The sequence below is a fragment of the Vigna umbellata genome, chromosome 1, assembly GCF_029865625.1.
Source record: "Vigna umbellata cultivar VRB3 chromosome 1, Vumbellata_1.0, whole genome shotgun sequence".
Classification (NCBI taxonomy): Eukaryota; Viridiplantae; Streptophyta; class Magnoliopsida; order Fabales; family Fabaceae; genus Vigna; species Vigna umbellata.
In genome coordinates, this window is record NC_142165.1 from 59153831 (window position 1) to 59175539 (window position 21709).

A 21709-nucleotide genomic window follows, 5' to 3' on the forward strand; every position below is an offset into this window, starting at 1 on the left:
GGTGATTGTGTCAATATATGTTTGTATGTGGATGACATGTTAATTTTTCGAACATGCAATGAGATTATTGCTAGAACTAAGTTGTTTCTAGGATTGAACTTTGAAATGAAAGACATGAGTGAAGTCAATGTAATTTTAGGTGTTAAAATCATAAGAAGGGAGATAATACATTATTATCCCAAAAACAATACATTGAGAAACTTCTTAAGAAGTTTGTGTTTTATGATTTTAAACCCGTGAGTACCCCTTATGATGCTAACTCTAAATTAATGAAAAATAGAGAAGAATCATTATCTCAGCCTTAGTATGGCCAAATAATTGGGAGCTTATGCACTTGATAAACTTTTCTGGTCATAATATTGCTTATGCAGTAGGTACACTCAATGTCCAAATCAATAAAATTGGGATGCACTTTTCATGCTTATGAGACACTTAAGAGGTTCAATGGATTATGCCATTGAATATAGTGGATTTTCCACTGTATTAGAAGGGTACAGTGATGTTAACAGGATCTCAGATTCAGATGAGACAAAATTCACTACTGGTTATGTATTCACACTTGGGGGTGGTGCAATTATATGGAGATCAACCAGACAAATAATTACTGCTAGATCAACAATAGAATCTAAATTTGTCGCTCTTGAGATGACTAGTAGTGAGGCTGAGTGGTTGAAACACTTCTTAGCAAACATTCCATTAAGAATGAAACCAACCCCATCAATGTCAATACACTATGATTGCCAATCAGCAATAGCTATAACTAAAAACAAGAATTACAATGGAAAGAATAGACATATCCAATCGAGACACAATTTGGTGAAACAACTGCTAAAGAGTGAAACTATTTCCATTGACTACGTGAAGTCAGAACGGAATCTAGTAGATCCTCTGATAAAACCCTTGGGAAGAAATATGATCTTAGAAACATCGAGGGGAATGAGACTTAAGCCACTAGTAAACAAACAAGTGATGGTAATCCAACCTTTGTGATTGGAGATCCCATGAATAAGGTTCATATGGGTAAAAACAAGTCACTTGTTAATTTTGATAAAATTAATTTGATTTTAAATCAAATATGTCCATTCCTATGGTATGTGTGAAAGTGCTAGAGACTGCATTATTGATAGGTTAAACTTTGTAATTAAACAAAGTTTTTAATGATCTTCATATCCCTTATGGGTGGTGTATGATTTGCAGCATACACTTGATGAAATCACCTATATGAGTGTGGGCCGTTTGCATGAGATCTTGGCATGATCTCTAGAGCACTCATGAATATCGAATACGCAACATGACCTAGTAAGTGCATCACAACGATAACAACAAAGATTGTGGGGGTGTATTGTGATTTATAAACCTCTAACACACTCAATTGTCTTTGGTTCATATAGCTTCCTATACCAACTACAATGTGTATTAAGTTTCTCGATCTAGGACTGGTTCATATAGCTTGCTATACTAGCTCTGATGCATTACATCTTATGAAACCCATGATATTTCTTCTCTATCTCTTTCGTTTTGTTTCTTTTTCAATATGTGGGGGATTGTTATAAACTTATATGTTTATTATATTGCAAAATAAATGTTTGACCAAGTTTTGCTTCTGTTTCACTTTTCCGCTAGCAACACTAATGTTGCAGAACTTTGCTTCCACAAGTTTCGGGATTTCTACGCACTACAGCTCAACCACCCATAAGTCTTAGGATATTTTCGTGTGCTTTGGACCTTGGGCCTTTTTCCCTTTGTTTTATTCTCTATAAATAGAGCCATTAATTTCATTCTAGATACACAAAAAAAAAACCAACGAGTTCTCTTTCTCTGACATCGTTGAGCTTCCACTCTCCCTTGCATAGATTTTTCCATAGCTTCTTTTCTAGTTTCTCTTTCTTCTCTTATCCTTGGTTTCACTCTATCTCTTTTTAGAGATCCCTACTAGTTCTGAGATCCTCAAAAATTCTGAGAAGTTCTTGTTGTATCTGAGGGGGCTTGCGCAATACACCGCGGATAAGTCCTTAAGGACAATGATCTACACATCTCAGGAAATCCTTTGTTCTTGATCTTTATTCTTTTATTGTCAAGTTCTATAACAGGTTCGAGTACAAGCTATCATAAGAAAGTTTGAATGTTTGAAGATGGATGAAAAAGAGGGGGTTACCAAGTTCATAACTCGGGTGCAAAAGGTGGCTAAAAAGCTCAGAATGAACGGAGAAGAAGTGACACTTAACCAAGTTGTATAAAAGATCTTGAGATCTTTGATAAATGATTTTGAAAGTATTAGGGTCATTCTTGAAGAAACAAAGGATCTGATAATTATCACGATGGATGAATTGGTTGGGTCTCTAAAGGCCCACACACTAAGGAAGAAGAAGAAGAAACCCGATGATCAAACACTACATGTAGATTGCAATGTGAATGAAACATAAAATGCTCAGGATTGAGGTTCTAGAGGTAGAAACCGTTGAGGTAGAAGTCAAGGAGGTCGTGGTTGGGGTGTTGTTGAAACTGGCACAAATCGGACTAGATAACAAAGTTGGCATGGCCGTGGTCGAGGAAGAGATCATAGAGGTCAATCTAAAGCAAGTGTGGAGTGCTTCAAATGTGGCAAACTTGATCACTATGAAAATGAATGCAAAATAGGAAGATGAGGAAGATATGGGAATTTTATTACTACAATTGTGGGAAGGTCGGTCACATAGAAAAATTTTGCCAAGTTGAAAGGAAAGGTGAAAAAAACCTTCTAATAGAGGAAGATGAGGAAGATATGCGAATTTTATTATTTTCGAAAAGCCTATATAGTTTTGACTAAGCTCTCAAAGGGGGTACATGAGCAAATTGAGTTGTTTGAGGAGATCGGGATGTCAGGTGAGAAGACTGGGCTATCAGGTGAAGAGACTAGGGTGGTTTATGCAGACACTAAATTGTGTGACATCGAGACCGAGTTTTCTGGAGCTCAGTAGATGAATTTAGTGTTGTTTGGAGCTGAGCTGAACAAAATCAAGGTGTGTGGAGGCAAGCTAAAGAAAACCAACTTGTCTAGAGCTTAACATGTGTATATCGTGGTGTCTAGAACCGAGCTGGCAAAAACCAAGTTGTTTGAAACAGAGTAGATGATGGTTGTGTGAAGAGAAGTTAAGATGTTGTACACTAATTTGTTAGGGAACGATAAAATGAGTCCCAAGTGGATTGAATTCGAGCAGGTGGGGGTTAAGTAATTGGGTGTTGAGTTGACAAAGAGCCCATGAAGGAGAATTAGAGCCTGCAGACAAAGGTGGAAAGCTCGACCAAAATATTACCGAACTCTAAACACTTTAGGCCAAGTTTCGGTAAGTCTATGCGAGGATAAGTCGAGCTATTCAAGAAACCTGTGATACAAAGTCCGAATTCAATGCAGAGAATTCTGACAAGATGCTTGAAGAGCTCAACGACAAGTGCGAACAACTCGGCAACGCAAGAAAGCAACTTGAAAATGCAGGTGGACATCTCGGTAGAGAAGGAGAACAAATTCGATGTTTGCAAGAACAACTCATTAATGATAAAGAAGAACTTAAAAGAGGAGATGGTGAACTCGGATGTAGTATCGTGCTTGAAATCAAAGGGTGTGGGTAATTTACCAACTTAGTATGATACTTGGACACTGGAGCTAACAATCATATGTGTGGAATTGAGGAATTCTTCTATGAAGTCACTAACATTGAGGTCAGATTCGTGTCATTTAGAGATAACTCTAGAGTTTTGTAAGAGGGTGTGGAACAATCTGAAACATACAGAAAGGTGAGTGAGTTGGAGAAATTAGGAATGTTTACTATGTTCCCTAACTAAAGAGCAATACTTTAAAAGTGTTAGTTAGTTGAAAAAGGTAACTCAATTTTAATGAAGAACCAGGTATTGTATTTGAATGATGAGAATGGTCATCTAACAATTCGGGTAGAAATGAAGAATAATCGAATGTATAAATTGGAGTTGAAGATTTTGTAGGAGAGGTGCTTGAAGCTAGACATGAAAGATGAAACAATGATATGATCATGTCACATTTCCGATCTGGACATCTTAATTTTGTAAGTCTAACTGAGATGTCAAGGAGAGAACTAATACTTGGACTACCCAATATAGAATTGGAGAAGAAATTTTTACAATGACAATAATAGAAGTAATAATTATTGTTAACAACCATAGTGGTGGTGTTAATGTGACAACTGTTATTACAAATATTACCAGGATAATGGAAAAGTTGCATATGAAAAAGATGATAATAAGAACAAAGTGGTCGTGACAATAATAATGATAATAAAAGAGAATGAACTAAAACAATAAGATAAATTGTGAACATAACAACAATGGTGATAAGAATGAAAGGAAAATTGATTATTTTATTTTTTGTTGCTTTTTAATCTTATTCTTATAAACATTTTTGTATACAAGGTAAGAGTGAATATTAGTTGAAAAACATCCGTGTAAAATGTTAGGGAAATTGTAAGAGAATAAATGTGGACGAGCTTTTGAAAACAACAAAAGAGTACCCATCTAAATTAGAAGTCTCTTTACTACAACTTGAATATATTTTAAGGACTCAACGTAATTTCATGTTGAGAAAAGTTCATAAAAAAACTTGGTATTTTTTTCCTTTTATATTTTCTTGCATTTTGTCTATTCATATGATCATTTGTCCATTAACAACTTGTCTAAACAAACCTTAAAGTTTGAAAAATTAAAAAATTATATAGAAATAAATAGGATTATAGTTTTGGAAAAAGCAGTACTTAAAGAGTGAAAGAGAGATAGTTCAGAGTAAAAAGAAAATAGATAAAAAAAATATGAAATTAAGAACAGGACAAATTAATAATCTAACACCTTTTGATGAATTTTGTTTGCACTGAATAAGAATGATACCAATGTACTAAATATGGCATTTCGTGGTGCTAAGTTGGAATTCGATCTCACAGAGCCCAATTATACTTAATTATGTTTCAAAATTTTACTCAAAAATTAGTCGAAATTCAAATTTTCCGGAATCAAATTTCGGGGTGCTGTTTTTTTTTTAAAGAAAAAATTAATTTTACTAAAATAATTTTCATAATAAAATTTTGAATAAATTTATTTTAATTAATACTTGACCCGAATTTTAAATAAAAATACTTGACCCGAATTAATTCCAAAACACTGAATTTATGCTTGTTTTTTGGTAAAATTTAGAAAAGATAAAATAGCAGAAATTTTAATTAAACTAAAAATTTAAAAAAAAAAAATTCTTATCACCAATTCTAGCTTAAGCAAGTGAACGTGCTTCTTTGTGTTCTGTGCATAAATTCCTCCTATCATTTCTCAAACTAACTAAACACTATTTTTATTATAACCACAATTCAAGATTTTACCTCTACTGCTTTCGTACAATTGTTGGCTGCACCCTCAGAATTACTAACTACATCACAGTAATAAGAGAAAAAGTCTTGAACGTCCTTCACAACCATCACCATCATTTTCGTCGTCACTACTTTGATCATAGTCACTGACAAAAGAAAAGAAAGAAAAAAAATACAGAAAAAAATCATTCTAGAAAATTCTTTTCGGAATATATTTTATATATTTCGAAAAATTCAATTCAAATCTTTTGGAACATATTTTATGTAGAGGTATTTCCGAAAAGTATTATATGCACTTCAGAAAATTTATTCTAGAAATCTTATTTCGGAAAATTAATTTTAAAATACATTTGATGTATTCTGAAAATTCAATTTCGAAAACCATATTTCCGAATTTCTTTTATAAAGTTCTGCCCCAAAAAAAAATCTTATTCTGGAAAATCTTATTTCGGAAATTTCAAAAAAGTTATTCTAAAATGTTTCCTGAATTTGTGTTTCAAAAGTTACTTTTACATACGGTAAAATGATTATTTTGAAAACTGGAGGAGGTGCCCGAAGAAATTGATGAGATATAAGAAGTAAAGGCCTCGCTTTCACTTTTGTTCCGATGTGTAGATAGATATTGGGCCTTGGAAGTAAGAAAAGCCCAAGAGCAGCGCCAAGTTATTGTTCCCGCCACAACGCCAGCACGAAGCTCCATGTTCCCGCCAAAAACAGAGCCCTCGCGCCAAAGGAAAAAGAAGCACCACCATCGTTTTCTCTCACTTTTCTGACTCCACCATTCTCTGACAATCTCTCGCTACTACCACAGCCTTCGAAAATGGACTTGAGCGAAGAAGTTAGGGCAGCGCATAAGCGAGAATTCGCCGATTTCTTGGATCAAGATGTATCTCCTGTGCATTTTCTCTTCTTATTTTTGTCTGTTACTCTGTCCTCGTTCTAACGATTTGTGTTGGATCATCAGGTGGGAAAGGGAATTTACATGGACGAAATCAAAGCCCTAATCAACCACAAGCGACACCGCCTCATCATCAACATCTCCGATCTCCACAACTTCCACGACTTGGGTAACAGGTTAGCACTTCTCGGCACTCATTTTTGAATTTTACTTTTATACTTACATTTCTTTTGAAATTGATTCTGCGTGTGAAGTTATTGCTTGCAGTTGGTGTTCTATTTTGTTTTTTTAAATAGAAATTGGAACCTTTGCAGGATAATCAGGACTCCAAGTGAGTACATTCAACCGCTCTGCGATGCGGTGACGGACGCTACTCGTGCGATTGATCCTAAGTATTTGAAGGAAGGGGAACAAGTGCTTGTGGGATTTGAAGGTCCCTTTGTTTCCCGCCGAGTCACGCCAAGGGATCTTCTCTCTGAATTCATAGGTTCTATGGTCTGTGTTGAGGGCATTGTCACCAAATGTAAAACTACCTTTGCTTCCTTTTATATTTTTTTGTCCCTTTTCATTTTTTGTCATAACTTGAATGATTGAGTCCAGCTGGTTTCCCATGAAATTAGGGCGTTAAATGACCAAACTTCGATTCCTAAATTGACTCTGAAACCCTATAAATGAAATCAAACTCGCCGTTGTCTTGATTCTTTAGTCCAATTGGTCCCTTATATGTTGTACTGGGTTTAATTAGTGGCTTTGGGAATAGTATTCTATTTTTGGTTATTTTGAGGATCAAAGGATTATCTTTTTTCATTGTCATTTGTTAGTATGGCCTGGGTATATTTTTGGCCCTTGTAACTCTTTTTAGTTTGACAAGTCTTCCACTTCATATTTTTATCTTACCTACGAAGCTGTTATTTTATTTGCAAGTTATTATCGTCTTTGCTATCAAGTTGCTTAGTATGTCTTGAACGGCATGTTATTATTTATTATGTTATGTGATAATGATGGAAATGTAATATCCTTTGCTGGTAAAAGTGTATAGTTTATTTCTCTTACAAGCAGCCGTTTGGTTTTATCTTTAGGTTGTTCATTTTCCGCGTTGATACTTTCTTTCTGTTTGATACGGAATACATTTATGAACAAGTTTGTGAACAAATACTCTGGTTTAAGCGTGCAGGCATCTCACCCTTTTTTTTAATATATAGGTTCTCTTGTAAGGCCGAAGGTTGTTAAAAGTGTTCATTTCTGCCCCACCACGGGAAACTTCACTTCTCGCGAATATCGTGATATTACCTCTAATTTGGGTTTACCCACAGGATCTGTTTACCCTACAAGGGTAATGTCAAGCTCGTTGATCTCCAACATTTTTTGTCTTCTCGTGATGATGAAATTTATTGACTAAAATTATTGTAGGATGAAAATGGCAACTTACTTGTGACTGAGTATGGATTGTGCAAATACAAAGATCATCAAACTTTGTCCATTCAAGAAGTTCCTGAGAATTCTGCTCCTGGTCAACTCCCAAGAACAGTGGATGTCATTGTAGAAGATGACCTTGTTGATTCTTGCAAGCCTGGAGATCGAGTGGCAATTGTGGGAGTATATAAGGCTCTTGCAGGGAAAAGTAAAGGCAGTGTGAATGGAGTATTCAGGTAGATCTAGTATATACTGACAGTTCCTTTGCACTCCTGTGCTTTAATAAACAGAAAATTGATTGATTGATGTTCGTGCAGGACTGTGCTCATAGCCAACAATGTTTCTCTTCTCAATAAAGAGGCTAATGCACCAATCTACAGCCCCGAAGATCTCAAAAACATTAAAAAGATAGCTGAAAGAGATGATGCATTTGACCTTCTAAGTAATTCGCTTGCACCTTCTATATATGGGCATTCTTGGATAAAAAAAGCAGTGATTTTGTTGATGCTTAGTGGAGTTGAGAAGAACTTAAAGAATGGCACTCACTTGCGAGGGTTCGTGTTTTTTGCTTGATCTCCCTTCTCTTTTAACTAAATATAAAATTATAACGCCGGTCTGTCTTGCTTCTTTAGTGACATTAACATGATGATGGTTGGTGACCCCTCTGTTGCCAAGTCTCAACTCTTGAGAGCAATTATGAACATTGCTCCCTTGGCCATATCAACTACAGGCAGGGGTTCTTCTGGGGTTGGTTTGACAGCCGCTGTTACTTCAGATCAAGAAACAGGTAAAAAGATCATTGTCATGGGCTCTATGCATAGTACTATTATTATACTTGTCATCTAAGGATGATTCTTACTTCTTTCTCAGGGGAAAGAAGGCTAGAAGCTGGGGCAATGGTTCTTGCCGACAGAGGTGTTGTCTGCATTGATGAATTTGACAAGATGAATGATGAAGATCGTGTTGCTATACATGAAGTTATGGAGCAGCAGACTGTGACTATTGCTAAAGCTGGTATCCATGCATCACTAAATGCCCGATGCAGTGTGGTTGCCGCTGCAAATCCCATATATGGAACTGTAAGTGGTGTTATGCGGTAATTGGCTGTGCAGTTTAAACTATCCAATTTCCTGATACTATATTGAACCTTCAATTTCTTTTCTAACTTGTGACTTTTTATGTGCAATTATACAGTATGATCGTTCATTGACGCCAACTAAAAATATTGGACTTCCAGACTCCTTGCTTTCTCGATTTGATCTACTGTTTATTGTGTTAGATCAAATGGATCCTGACATTGATCGTCGAATTTCTGAGCATGTACTTCGTATGCATAGATTTCGTTCTGCTGTTGATGGAGGTAAATAAGCAGTTTTCCAATGCTTTGAGACGTTCTTATACTAGTTAGTTGTTTTATTGAAAGTAGATTAACAATATAGGCGAGGCAACACTTAATGGGAGCTCAGGATATGGAAGAGAAGATGAAGCTGATACGGACTCGTCGATCTTTGTCAAATATAACAGAATGTTACATGGGAAGAAAACTGAAAGAGGTCGCAAACGTGATACTCTTACAATTAAGTTTCTTAAGAAATATATCCACTACGCTAAGCATAGGATTCAACCTGAACTGACTGATGAGGTTACGTTCCTTTCTTATTTTCCTTTCTTATTAATATATCAATTTCATCTTTCTTGATGTATGATGAATTCTCTTAGAAGTTTATATTTATCCATGAATTCTCTTTACAATTGCCATACTTGAATGGTTCTGATTATTTTTTATGGTTGCTATGCTTCTGTTCCCGTCCATTATTATATAGACATATGACTAGCTTTAATTTAACATCAATTGACATCGTCCACAGGCGTCCGAGAACATTGTCACAGCCTATGCTGAGCTCAGAAATGCAAGCTCAAATGCAAAGGTTAGCATTGAGAGTTGAAATAGGTGCTCTGCATTCGAGCCATTATACAACATAGTTTCTTTTATTGATATAATACTGACTTTATGCAGACAGGAGGAACACTTCCCATAACTGCCAGAACCTTAGAAACCATCATACGTCTCTCAACAGCTCATGCCAAACTAAAATTGAGCAGAAAGGTACTAGACTGACATCTACTTTTTCAGTGTTCTCTTCTCCGTCAAACAAGCACTTGGCATTCTCCTTAGCTGCGCACTTTTCTCTTTCTCCTATTGCTATTTTACTGATATATTCTACCTGGTGGTACTTCAGCCTATATTTTCACTGTTTTGTTCTCTATACTTTGTGATTGAACCGGCACTTCTCTTTTCAGGTTTCAAAGTCTGATGTTGAAGCTGCTTTAAAGGTTTTAAATTTTGCAATATATCACAAAGAACTTACAGAAATGGAGGAGCGAGAGCAAGAGAGGGAGAAAGAGCAAGACAGGAAGCGCAAGGCTGATCATAATGAAAATGATGGTCCTGATCGTGGTTCTAAAGATAGAAGAGGGTGAGCAATAATTTAAACAAGTTGGAAAAAATGAATATATTGCAAGCAACTTTTCATTCTAATTGCTACTATAATTAGATACACGAAAATTCATTTATTACCGCAGAAGCGTTTTTCTTTGTAACCCTCGTAATTTAGCATCCTTGCACATTTGTAAGCATTAAGACTTCTACGTTGCCATGCGAATGCTGAGGGGGTCTATATTTGTCCATTATGAACTAATAACACTAGTAATTTCTTTTTGGCTAGATCAACATTAGGAACAGATGCCATTGAAGTAGATGATACCCCAGCAGCTGAAGCTAATGTTGGACTCACCCCTGCAAGGTCAGTCAACTTCCGATTCCTGCCTTTTAATTGTTTTCTTATGTTTGTGCTCCTACTGTTTCTGACGTAAAATATCTTATATTGACATGCAGAATTGAAGCATTTAATTCTCTATTTGGTCAGCATATGCGAGCCAACCGCCTGGATCTCATAGCTATTGCAGACTTAGAGAATGTTATCAACAGAGGGGCAGATTCACCTTACACCGCTGCAGATATACTATTCCTATTAGAGGTATGATCTTCTGATGAATTTCTGCTGCCAACTTCCCAACTCGAACTTCGTTACTATTTTTGTTTTCTGAAATTTCAGAGGTTGCAAGATGACAATAGAGTGATGATAGTTGATGGAATGGTGCATATGATATCATAAAATCTAAGATTGTGGCACAATCTCAACGAAGATTCAAAAAGGTATTCGATTTTACGAACTAATACATTATCATGAGTTGTCATTACTAAATATGATCGCATTGGTTTAATTTGACTTGGGTGTTTACACAATTTGCAATTGTAAAACAAATTTTTCATTAACTATGGATGAATATCAGGGCGCAGAATTTGCCGCTCGGGCAGGATGGATTTCACAACGGAGGGAGAGGCTTGAGAAGGATTTGGAAATTCCAGAGTTCATACCTTGCTATCTGGAGTTCTTCGCTAACACATCGACAAGGAAATAGCTTATGCGATTGCAACTGCATGTTATTCTTCACAGAACATTTAAATTAAGATAAACTTTGTTATCCCCTATTGAAAAAATTTTGCGTTTTGTTCATATAATTTGATAGTGGCCTTATCTTTATGTATTGCTACTCTGCTAACTGCAAAGTATTCGTGTAAAACAAGAATTTAGAAATGACTGGTTTCCATAGTTTTAAGTTCCTTCACTAGTGATACTTATTATTATTGGCACCAAATAGGACGTGGCTGGCAAAGTTTAATGTTCAGTAAAATTAACCGAAAATGAAAAAGAAAAGCTTGGAGCTTGTGACGCCAGTTGAATTCAATTATAAACTAGTGATTTTGAACATCAAAATGGCCACCCTTTCAAACCTTTGTGCTCTATAAATTGGGGGAGGATCCGAACATTATTTTATGCAGCACCTAATTAAACAAGCAAAACCTCTGGTGCGATCAAAGTCAAAGCAGTAGTAGCATTACGTATACGAGGTGATGTATAAGTAACAATCATTTTAGCGCACCTAATAATATTAATGTATAAATGTTGCATCACATGCTGAGTGTTTCTAGGATCCAAAACACCTTTGAGATCACCTATTTCCGATATATGGTTGGAAGATAGTGTAGTAATTGAAGAGGATATTGGCCTCAGGACAATTACAATTATCTTGCTTACCTGGCTATACATAATTTAGCAATTTATTTGGCTATGCCCAGATGAACACATGTCCCTAAACTCGTAACGAATACACGAACAATATGATTGTCAACAATCGTGGCTGCAGAATGAATCATTCTCTGCTACGATCGGAAGATATGCTGTTCATTAAGCATTTTTCAAGAGGTTCATGATTCACAATAAGTTGGGCTCATAAATCTTTATTTCATAACTAATTTTTAGCAAATTTTGATAGTTTTTTCTTTTTTTAAGTATTGACAGTAAGCAGCCCAATGAATGATATAGTATTTTGAAACCCGAATTTCATTTTTCATTTTTGGTGCACCAAATTTCAAAATAGTGACCAATTTTAAAAACAGAGTTTTGAAATCTGACGAACTAAATAAAAATAAATAAAACTTGAAATCCAACAACTAACTGGATTTTAAATCCGATAAGCAATTTTGAAAACTGAATTTGAAAATCTGATAGGATAAAAATAAAACACAATTCATCAACTAACCAAATTCTAAAATCTGATTAACAAGATCTGGATACAAAACTAAATTTTAAAATGCATGAAAAATTTTAAAAATCAGATTTTAAAATCTAGTAGGTTAAAAATAAAACATGAAATCCAACTAAGCGAATTCTGAAATCCAATTAACAAGATCCAGAAAAGGAATCAGATTTTAAAATCTGGTGAGCAATTTAAAAACCAAATTTCAAATCCAATGAACTAAAAATAAAACACGAAATCTATAGCATGACCTACACGCTGAAAAACTCCATACAATTTAAACTACTTTAAGATGAAAATCATGCATGTATTTCAAACGAAGATCTGCCCTTCTTCTACTACTCTCATCTCAAACAAGCTTGCTTGGGTAGAAATGGTCAAGGCACAAACTCAAGCAACCACAAACTCTGGTGAAAAAGACAACTCCGTTTGGTGAAGAAGAAAGAAGTTACTTGAGGGCCCAGTGAAAGGAATAAATTTCGTTAGAGGGTGGCCAGTGTACTAAATAAAGCTATGCGGAGTGGGTAACAGTGAATATCTTTACCTAATTATTTAATATATAATATATAATGTATAAAGTTAAAATGGGGATGACATTAAAATTTTGGGATGCAAGAAATATGAACAACACAAACACTTACGTTATCCTTATAGGACTATTAACATGGCTCCTTCTTCCTTTCCTTTAAAAAATTGAAATTTCATTGCATCAATTGCAATATTTCGTCGCGTCAGGGCTGGCACTTAATACACAGATTGACTGAATCATTGTCGAGTGCGTGGTTAGGAACCACCGAAATGCTAATCTTAAAGAAAGTAATAAATTTGGTTGCCATACTTATTAGAAATGGAAGAGAAATATTTCCTAGTATTACCATCACACCTCATTCGCCTCAATCCTGCTGCTAACCATGGATCATCTTAATCCCTGAAACTGATAATTCTGGGAAGTGAGGGTTGCTGAAGAGAACATGTAAGGAGGAAACCATAGAGGCAGCGATGTCTGTAACATTATGTCCTAAGACCAATAGTTTATTTATCAAATTCCCATATAACCCCGCCATCTTCTGCAATACCAAAACAAAACCATTACAACAAAGTCTAATTCAAAAGTTTAACAAATATGAGTAATGCACCAATGTTCATACAAATACTTTGTCATTGACAACGATTGTTATCCTCTGACAGTATATATATACATGACATAGTCAGAAACTCAAACCAAGCTTGCTGAAGATCCATTGAACTTCACAAAATACATAATTGTGTACATTGATAGCTTGGCAATCGAAAACTGTTTATACAACTTCTTTAGATAAATTCTTCTACAAACACTTATAGGAGAAAAAAAGTATAAAGAATTGAACTTTTCCAGTAAGTTTAAATTAACTTATAGACTTTAAATTTTTTAAAAGTACATTAATCTAGCTTCTCAAAAACTTGAGGGATAAGCTCAATTCATTTTATGTTCTGATTTTCTTCATTACTACTTTTATATCTAAATATGGTCAGTCTAAAAAAAAGGTAAGAGCACAGCCCTGTCTAACAGCAGTGGTGTTTCTAGGTGCTACATGCCATTCCATGGGTTCCAAAAAATCGATGATTGGGGACAAAAATTTAAGACGAAACTAGCTCCCATGAAAATAGTTCTCACTGAACAATGCCCTTTAAGAGAATCAGAAATGGTTTCCAAAAAAGAAAGGCTTTCAATTTGGCAATTCAAAGGACTAAAATAACACATTGGTTGATGAAAGGAAAGAGAGGGATGAGGTGAAAATACCTTTAACTTTCTTTTCAATCCAGGCCTCACCAACCATTCCAGCAGCCACACCAGCACCAATGCATGCACTGCAAAATAAAATGGCTTTGGGAAGTGGCCATCGAGGAAGGAAATAGAACTCAGGAATTTGCCTTAGTCTGTTGGGTAATCGTTTCTTCAAGGATGGTTGAACACTCGGATTTTTCTGCATTTCACCGCCAACAGCTTTCCAATCCACCCCTTTAAATGGATCTTTTGCATCTTTATTTTCCATAACGCCTCAATTCCAAAACTTTAAATCCAAAAATTATGCTGGTGATGAACAAAAAAAAACCTAGAATTAACAACATAATAAACCCAAGCAAAAATAAAATAAAATCCATCGGTTTTTGAAACAGAATAAAAGATGAAGAAATAATTACGAGTAGAGAATCAAAGGAGATAGAGTGAAATAGCAAAACTCTTGCAAGAAACAACAATGTTCCTGTGTAGTTTCATAATGCTATTGCCAACCACATAGTCACGCCATTAAAAGCTTTTCTCCAAGAATTTTGAAAATTATAAATTTAGCCAAACTGTCTTAGTATTTTATCGATTTCCTTTCTGAGGATTTAGATGCAGGTAATCAAAATCTTGAGTCAACTTGTAAACTCCTAGAATAGTTTGTAAAGCAGAACGCACCTGGGTAAAAAAATCCTGAGTTGTGCAGAACAGCCTTTGCTATCTCACTGTTCTCTCCCCTCTCTTTTTCTCTTCTTTTCTGTCTATTCACAAATTGGTTGTGCTGGTTAGATTTAGGGTTTTGGAGGGTTTTTTCTCCTCTTCTCCTATGTGGATAATTGGGTTTTCAGTGAAGTACAACAGCAATTTTTTTTTATGTAAAATATACTAAATAAATAAATAAAATATACTGAAAAATAATGATAAAAAATTCTAGGTTTAATATCTATTTTGATCCCTCAATTGCTAGGGTATGTTCAAAGTTGTCATCCTTTTTTTTAAAGTTCATTAATATCTTACTTTTTCGTAAAAACAGTTTAAGTGGATCCTTTTTCCTTATTGCGTTAAAAAACTAATGACAAAGTTGTTCTGCTGGCCAAAATTAGATGACATGTCCAATTAATCCAATTAGTTGGCAAGTTCAGCCAATAAGAGAGTGTCATGTGGTCGTCCTCTTTTCACTCAAAAGTTTTATCACACTTCTTCATCTTCATCATTAACCAATCATACTGTAATTCAGTTGCCAAGAAACAAAAAAATCAAAGTGAGGGAGAAAAACCTTCAGAGGGTGAAGACCAGCTTTGAGTTCATGAGATTGTTGTTCTTCGGTTTCTTTGCTGCTCGAATCAAGTGTCGACGTTAACTGAGAAGAAGAATCTAATGTTTGATGAACGTTTTCGGGATTATTGGCGCTGTTGTTCTCTGATTCCTTCTTCTCCACTGTGAAATCCATAATCGCGCGCTAAACCCTAATCCCCTTTTCCCCTCTTCCCAAACCCTAATCCCTAATTGCACATTGCTTCAGACGTACTTTTATTTATGTTTATATTCAATTTTGTTTTACTGGGATAACAAACCTCACTATCTTCCAATCTTAGTGTTTCACCGTTGCCGTAAACCAAGATCGTCGTCGCCCCGTACGCCTCCGCTCTCTCCGCTACTGCGCCGCGCCCCATCTCCCCGCCCTTCCCGCACTCAAAACAAACAAACAGTTTAGAAATACAGTGCAGGGAGGGGCGACAAATCCCTCCGGGGGCTCCGGTGGGTTGAAGTCAATGTCTTCTAATGGGTTGACGTTGTCGAAGAAGAAGGTGTCGATGTCATAGGAGGGTTTGCATTTGGCGTAGAGGATGGAGGGGTGGTGTTAGGGTTTGGCGAAGAGGAGGGAGAAGCGGCGAAGGGAGGAGAGAGAAGCGGAAAGAGGGAAAAACCGAGAATGCCACGTAATAATAAACTATACAGCTAATTCAGGTTTCGCCAGATAAGAAACTCTACCTTTAATCTTTCTAACGCCGTAAGCAAAAATGACTAACGTCCACCGTTTTTGCGAAAAGTAGGATGTTAGTGAACTTTTGAAAAAAAAGGAAGACAACTTTAAACAAACCCTACAAATCGAAGAACCAAATCAAAATTCTACTGTTGCTTTCAGTTTATTCATTTATATCATTATTTGTAGAAACAAATGTGCATAATCTATGGACAGTCTTTTTTTATAATAACAAAAATTAATAAATTAAAATTATAAAATAATATAAATAATTTTTACAATAAAAATAAATTTTAACTTTATTCACGTTTTAAGTAATATTTTTATTATAAATAGTTAACTTGGTTTAAAATGATGAGTAAGTTTTAAATAATGGGTCAAATAAAAAAAATCAATTAACTGATAAAATTAATAAATTAATTACTTTAATTTAAAACCAAGAATTCTAAACGGTAAAATTAGAAAAGAAAGAAAAGTAAAAAAGAGCATTCTGTTTATTTAATGGTAATATCACACACTGTATATACATATATATATATATATATATATATATATATATATATATATATATATATATATTATTTAAACTTTTTAAAATTAAAAATTTTTAAAACTGAAATGATTATTTAAATAAAATATATCTATAGTAAAATTGTAAAAATTGTAAAAATTGTTTATATTTACTTTCATAATAATATTAAGGTTTAAATACTCGGATGGTCCTCTTATTTGTATGAGAATCTCAAGTGGATCCCCTTATTTCCAACTGTCTCAATTGGGTCCATATATTTGCAAAATATCTCAATTGGGTCCAAATATTTGTAAAATTGAGTCAATTTTGCCTTGACCGTTAAATTGTCACAAATGGCGTTAGTTGATGTTTACGTGTTGTATAATTAATACGCTGATGTCAAAATATTTTGTTACGTGGATTTTTTTTTATTTAAGAAATTATGACATGGCGATCGTTCTCTTCTTCTCCTTCGTTTTGGTCTTCTATCTTGCGCAAAGATTCTTCTCCTTCCTTTTGCTTTTTCTCTTGTGGGCGTTCCTTACCTTAAGAAAAATCACGATGCTGAGGACACTGCACCTTGCTCCTTGAGTTCTCTCCCTCGGTGTCCACGCCATTGGGAACAAGATCTTTGCCTCCAATCATGGCAGACGGAACCGCCAAACAGGAAAACAAAAGACAAAGACAAGGCAAAGACCCAAACAGAATGAGAGAGAAGACAAAAAAGCAAAACCAACACTGTGTTCGGGAAACAATCAGGGGTACTTTATTTTTTTTTTCTGAATCTCGGTTTTGATTCCTCAATCAAAACGAGACAGATAACTCAGCTCTACAACGCGTGAAGTTTCGGTTTTTAAATGATTAGGAATTTCAAAGACTTCTTTAAACTTTCTGAGCAACTTGATTTTTTTGTATATAGATCAGAAAAATTGTGCATACAGACCAGAATGAGAAAAGGTCAGCTTTAATTGCAGAAGCTAATTTACATTTTTAGAGCTTTGAGAAGGATGAAAATGGAATTGCAAGCTACCATGGCGGTGCTGGTTTTGACCATCTCTTTACTGTTTTGCTAATACCACTTGACCATGGCGATTCGGCTTTGCAGCGCGGCAATGGTAGCATCTTCGCGGCGGCTTTCCGAAGTTAGGGTTTTGCAAAAGAGATGAGGCAGTGGCGATTTGGGATTCGAAGGATTTTCTAAATTGGGTCTTTGTATTTTTTCTAAGTGCATGCCATTTTCCTCCCTTTTTTTCTGATTGCATAATTTTTTTATTTTTTTTAATTTATTAAATTTCGTGTCATCACTGACAACATATTTTTTTTAATAAAATATCCACGTTAGTATATCTACCTCAATACATTTTAACGCCGTTTGTCACAATTTAACGGTTAGGGCAAAATTGACTCAATTTTACAAATATTTGAACCCAATTGAGATATTTTACAAATATATGGACCCAATTGAGACAGTTGGAAATAAGAGGACCCACTTGAGATTCTCATACAAATAAGAGGACCATCCGAGGGTTTAAACCTTAATATTATTATGAAAGTAAATATAATGCAAAATTTATATGAAGGATGTGATAAATATTCGAAACTTTTCTTCTTGGTGAAGTTGTATCACATCAAATGTCTATGCAGCATAAGTGACAAAGCTATGTCCATGATACTAGAATTGCTAGCAGATGCATTTCAACATGCTAAAATTCCAAATTCATTATATGAAGCCAACAAAGTCATTAACAAGCTTGCTCTTCATTACACCAAAATTGATGCTTGCCCGAATGATTGTATGTTGTATGTTGGAGAAGATAAAGATAAAGATTCTTGTAAGAAATGTAAGACATCAAGATGGAAGCCAAAAAAGAGAAATACAATTGTGATGATGTTGTTGTTAATAAGCAAAAGAAGATTCCTGCAAAGGTGTTAAGGTATTTTCCTTTGAAGCCCCGATTATAGAGGATGTTTTTATCATCTAAAATAGCTGAGCATATGAGATGGCATGCATCAGAAAGTACGGATGAAGGCATGTTAAGACATCCAAGAGATTCTGAAGCATGGAAGAAATTTGACCTCATGCACCCTCAATTTGCCTTAGACCCTCGAAATGTGAGACTTGGTTTAGCTACTGATGGGTTCAATCCATATGGCAACTTGAGCACCAATCACAGTATTTGGCCAGTTGTTCTCATACCATGCAACCTTCCTCCTTGGATGTGTATGAAACAAAGTTCATTCATTCTCTCCATGATCATTCTTAGAAAACGAGCACCGGGCAACGATATTGATGTTTACTTACAACCATTAATAGAAGAGTTGAAGGAGTTGTGGAACACTGGCATCAAAACTTTTGATTCATATGGGAATGAAGTATTTGATATGCGTGCAACCATATTGTGGACTATTAGTGACTTTCCAGGACTTGGAACCTTATCTGGGTGGAACACACATACAGGATTGGCATGTCAGAGATGTAATGTTGACACTACTCCTAAGAAGCTTGTCAAAGGTGGGAAATTTTGTTTTATAAGTCATCGTCGATGGTTAGATGGAAGAGATAGGTTTAGATTGGCTCATATGAGGTTTGATGGAACTATTGAAAATAGAAGTCAACCAATGGCAATCTCAGGTCACGATATCTTACAATAACTTGGTAATGTTCATATGTTGAATTTAGGAAAGAACCTATAGTTGAAGAAAGGTCAAAAAGACAACGCACAATTGATCGTCCTAAGGTAGAGACTCTACAATGACAAAAGAAAAGTATATTTTTTTACCTTCCTTATTGGGTAGATAACTTATTGCACCACAATCTAGATGTTATGCACATTGAAAAAAAATGCCTCTCATACATGGGGTCATATAATTAACCATCCACCAGCTCCTGAAGTCTAATCCTCTCCATCTCTATCTATCCCTCAAAAAAGTAAGTTCCCTTTTCTGAATGTCTAATACTTGTTTTATTCATGTTGTTATCATTTTTTTACATTCATTTATTTGTAGGAACATACAAACTAAAGCTACCTTCGACAAGCCAAAGCCCATGCACTTTTGCACCTATTGAGTCCCAAATGCATTTGTTTTTCAATCAACATGCACTCTTGCACCTATTGAGTCCCCAAATGCATTTTTGTCTAAGTCAGCATGCACTCCCACACCTATTCAGTCCTCAAGTGCATTTGTTCAGTCATCAGTTCAAGTTAATGTACATGTTCTGTTTCCAGTCCTTTATTTTGTTTAATGAAGTGGTTTGTTTTGAGTTCTTCCTTCCAAGCAAGATTGCTGCTCTCTTATCGCAGTTTTATATTGTTTTGTGCTACCTATAAATTTATGTATGTTTTCGCAAAAATCTTACTGTTTAAAATTGTTTAAAGTTGATTTTACTTTTTCCTTAGCTGTCATATATTCTAAAATTTTAGTTTTAGAATTCTTCTGATATTAATCATTCATTTCTTATGGATTTTGTTTTCTCATTTGTAGTTAAATGCTGAAAAAAGCTCCTTCCAGAGAATGTGCTATGATGTTAAATACTTGATGGATGGACTTGGAGTGCTATTTTCTTTTGTTAATGTTAAAGATTTTGACACACTTTATATGTTATGTTCTAGTATTCCAGTTGTTCATATAGTTGTTGTGCATTCATATTGGTTGTTGATACATACATGCATACATATATCTGCCATGGGTAATGTGCTTAACTCTGTTAAACTGATTGGTTGTTCTATATTGCTATCAAGTGCAGTGAAATGGAGATGCTCTTCATTCACCATCTCAAGTTGGAGGAAATTCTCATTTACAAGATGAACATGAACAAGATGAAAATCAGGATACTTTGTTGGAAATTGAACAAGAAAGGCCACCAACACACAAGGAAGCATGGTTTGTTGATGTCATTGGTAAGACACAAGTTCAACATATTAATGCTTGCATTATGTTACTTATATCTGCTAAAGTTGTTTGACAAAAGAGTATTTGACACAAATTTTATTTCTTCACATATGATCAAAGTAAGATTACTACCAAACACTTAAAAACAAATGATGTTTGGAATTTGCCTCAAAATGAAAGGATTATTGTACGTTGGAATGATGAGTATCAACCAAATGGAGACGCTGGCGCATTATTGAATAGATTCTTGGGGAGTATTGCTAGAAACTTACAAAGAACATGTAATTCAAAATACCATTCAAGTAAGTAATGTAAATTCATAATACCATTACAAAGGAGCATTCACAATTGATTTATTATGTAATTGTTGTTAATTTTGATTAAAATATGTTTTGAAGACAAAGTTTGCAATCAATTCTGATATTCAAATCAACTACATCTTGAAAGCACTTAATCATAAATGAAGAGATTCTCGACAAGAATTATGGCAAGAAAGAGATGATGGCACACGTACTAGAGATGAATTGATTGCCATGGCTCCAGAAGGAATAGATAAAGATCATTGGGCTTCTTTTGTTGACTATCGGCTTGATGAAAGAACAAAGGTAAAACCTAAATTTCTTTTTCTTAAAATTCTATTATAATTTAATAACTTTTTATATGACAATGTTAGGAGATTGTCCAAAAAATTAAGCATAATAGGACAAAGCAAACTCTTGCTCACACAGGGGGGTCGAATAAGAAAGAACAGACCAAAGTTGACATGGAGGGTGCTTGTGATGACATTTCTTTGTGGATTATTTGGGTATGGTGGATGCAAACTATTCAGCCTTCACCTCGTTGTCCTTATTATTAAATTTATTTGTACAATAACTTGATTTTAAATAGATATAAATGAACAGTGGGAGGGGATTTATAACAAAATCGTTTTCTCACCGCGATAATGTTCGTATCACCAACATGTGCGAATGTTGTTTTCAATATGGTTCTTGTTGTCACTTTCATCCTCTTCTTTCTATGCGGGTACGTCGTCACCATTCACCAGTTTTCACACGTATGTACTATTTTGCATTTTGTGGAAAGAGAGTTCAAAATATATAATTGATTTATGATTTTTTTTAACTATGAAAAGTTCAATTTGCAAACCGCAGTAGGGAAAGCTGAGGTGATACGAACAATGATTGCAGTAAGCGGGTCAATGATGTTGTCATTCATCAATGGGATGAAAATA

At 35.0% G+C, this 21709-nt stretch overlaps 2 protein-coding genes across 2 annotated transcripts; one reads left to right on the top strand and one right to left on the bottom strand.

Annotated features, from left to right (window-relative positions):
• Positions 1 to 6055: 6055 nt before the first annotated feature.
• LOC124826569 (DNA replication licensing factor MCM3 homolog 2-like) lies at positions 6056 to 11358 on the top strand. The gene is made up of 17 exons (XM_088103930.1): positions 6056 to 6243; positions 6322 to 6431; positions 6570 to 6778; positions 7458 to 7588; positions 7666 to 7904; positions 7986 to 8222; positions 8301 to 8455; positions 8539 to 8747; positions 8863 to 9028; positions 9108 to 9310; positions 9537 to 9596; positions 9686 to 9775; positions 9970 to 10145; positions 10395 to 10472; positions 10565 to 10706; positions 10785 to 10885; positions 11023 to 11358. Exons 1-16 carry the CDS (start codon positions 6178 to 6180, stop codon positions 10842 to 10844), a joined length of 2331 nt encoding a protein of 776 aa, XP_087960056.1. The 5' UTR covers positions 6056 to 6177; the 3' UTR covers positions 10845 to 10885; positions 11023 to 11358.
• A 1490-nt stretch (positions 11359 to 12848) lies between these two features.
• LOC148205902 (uncharacterized) lies at positions 12849 to 14930 on the bottom strand. Its single transcript, XM_088112430.1, has 3 exons — positions 14771 to 14930; positions 14111 to 14401; positions 12849 to 13397 (listed from the first exon to the last, which is right to left on the bottom strand). The coding sequence occupies exons 2-3, from the start codon at positions 14361 to 14363 to the stop codon at positions 13363 to 13365; spliced, it is 288 nt and encodes a 95-aa protein (XP_087968556.1). The 5' UTR covers positions 14364 to 14401; positions 14771 to 14930; the 3' UTR covers positions 12849 to 13362.
• Between the last annotated feature and the right edge of the window lie 6779 nt (positions 14931 to 21709).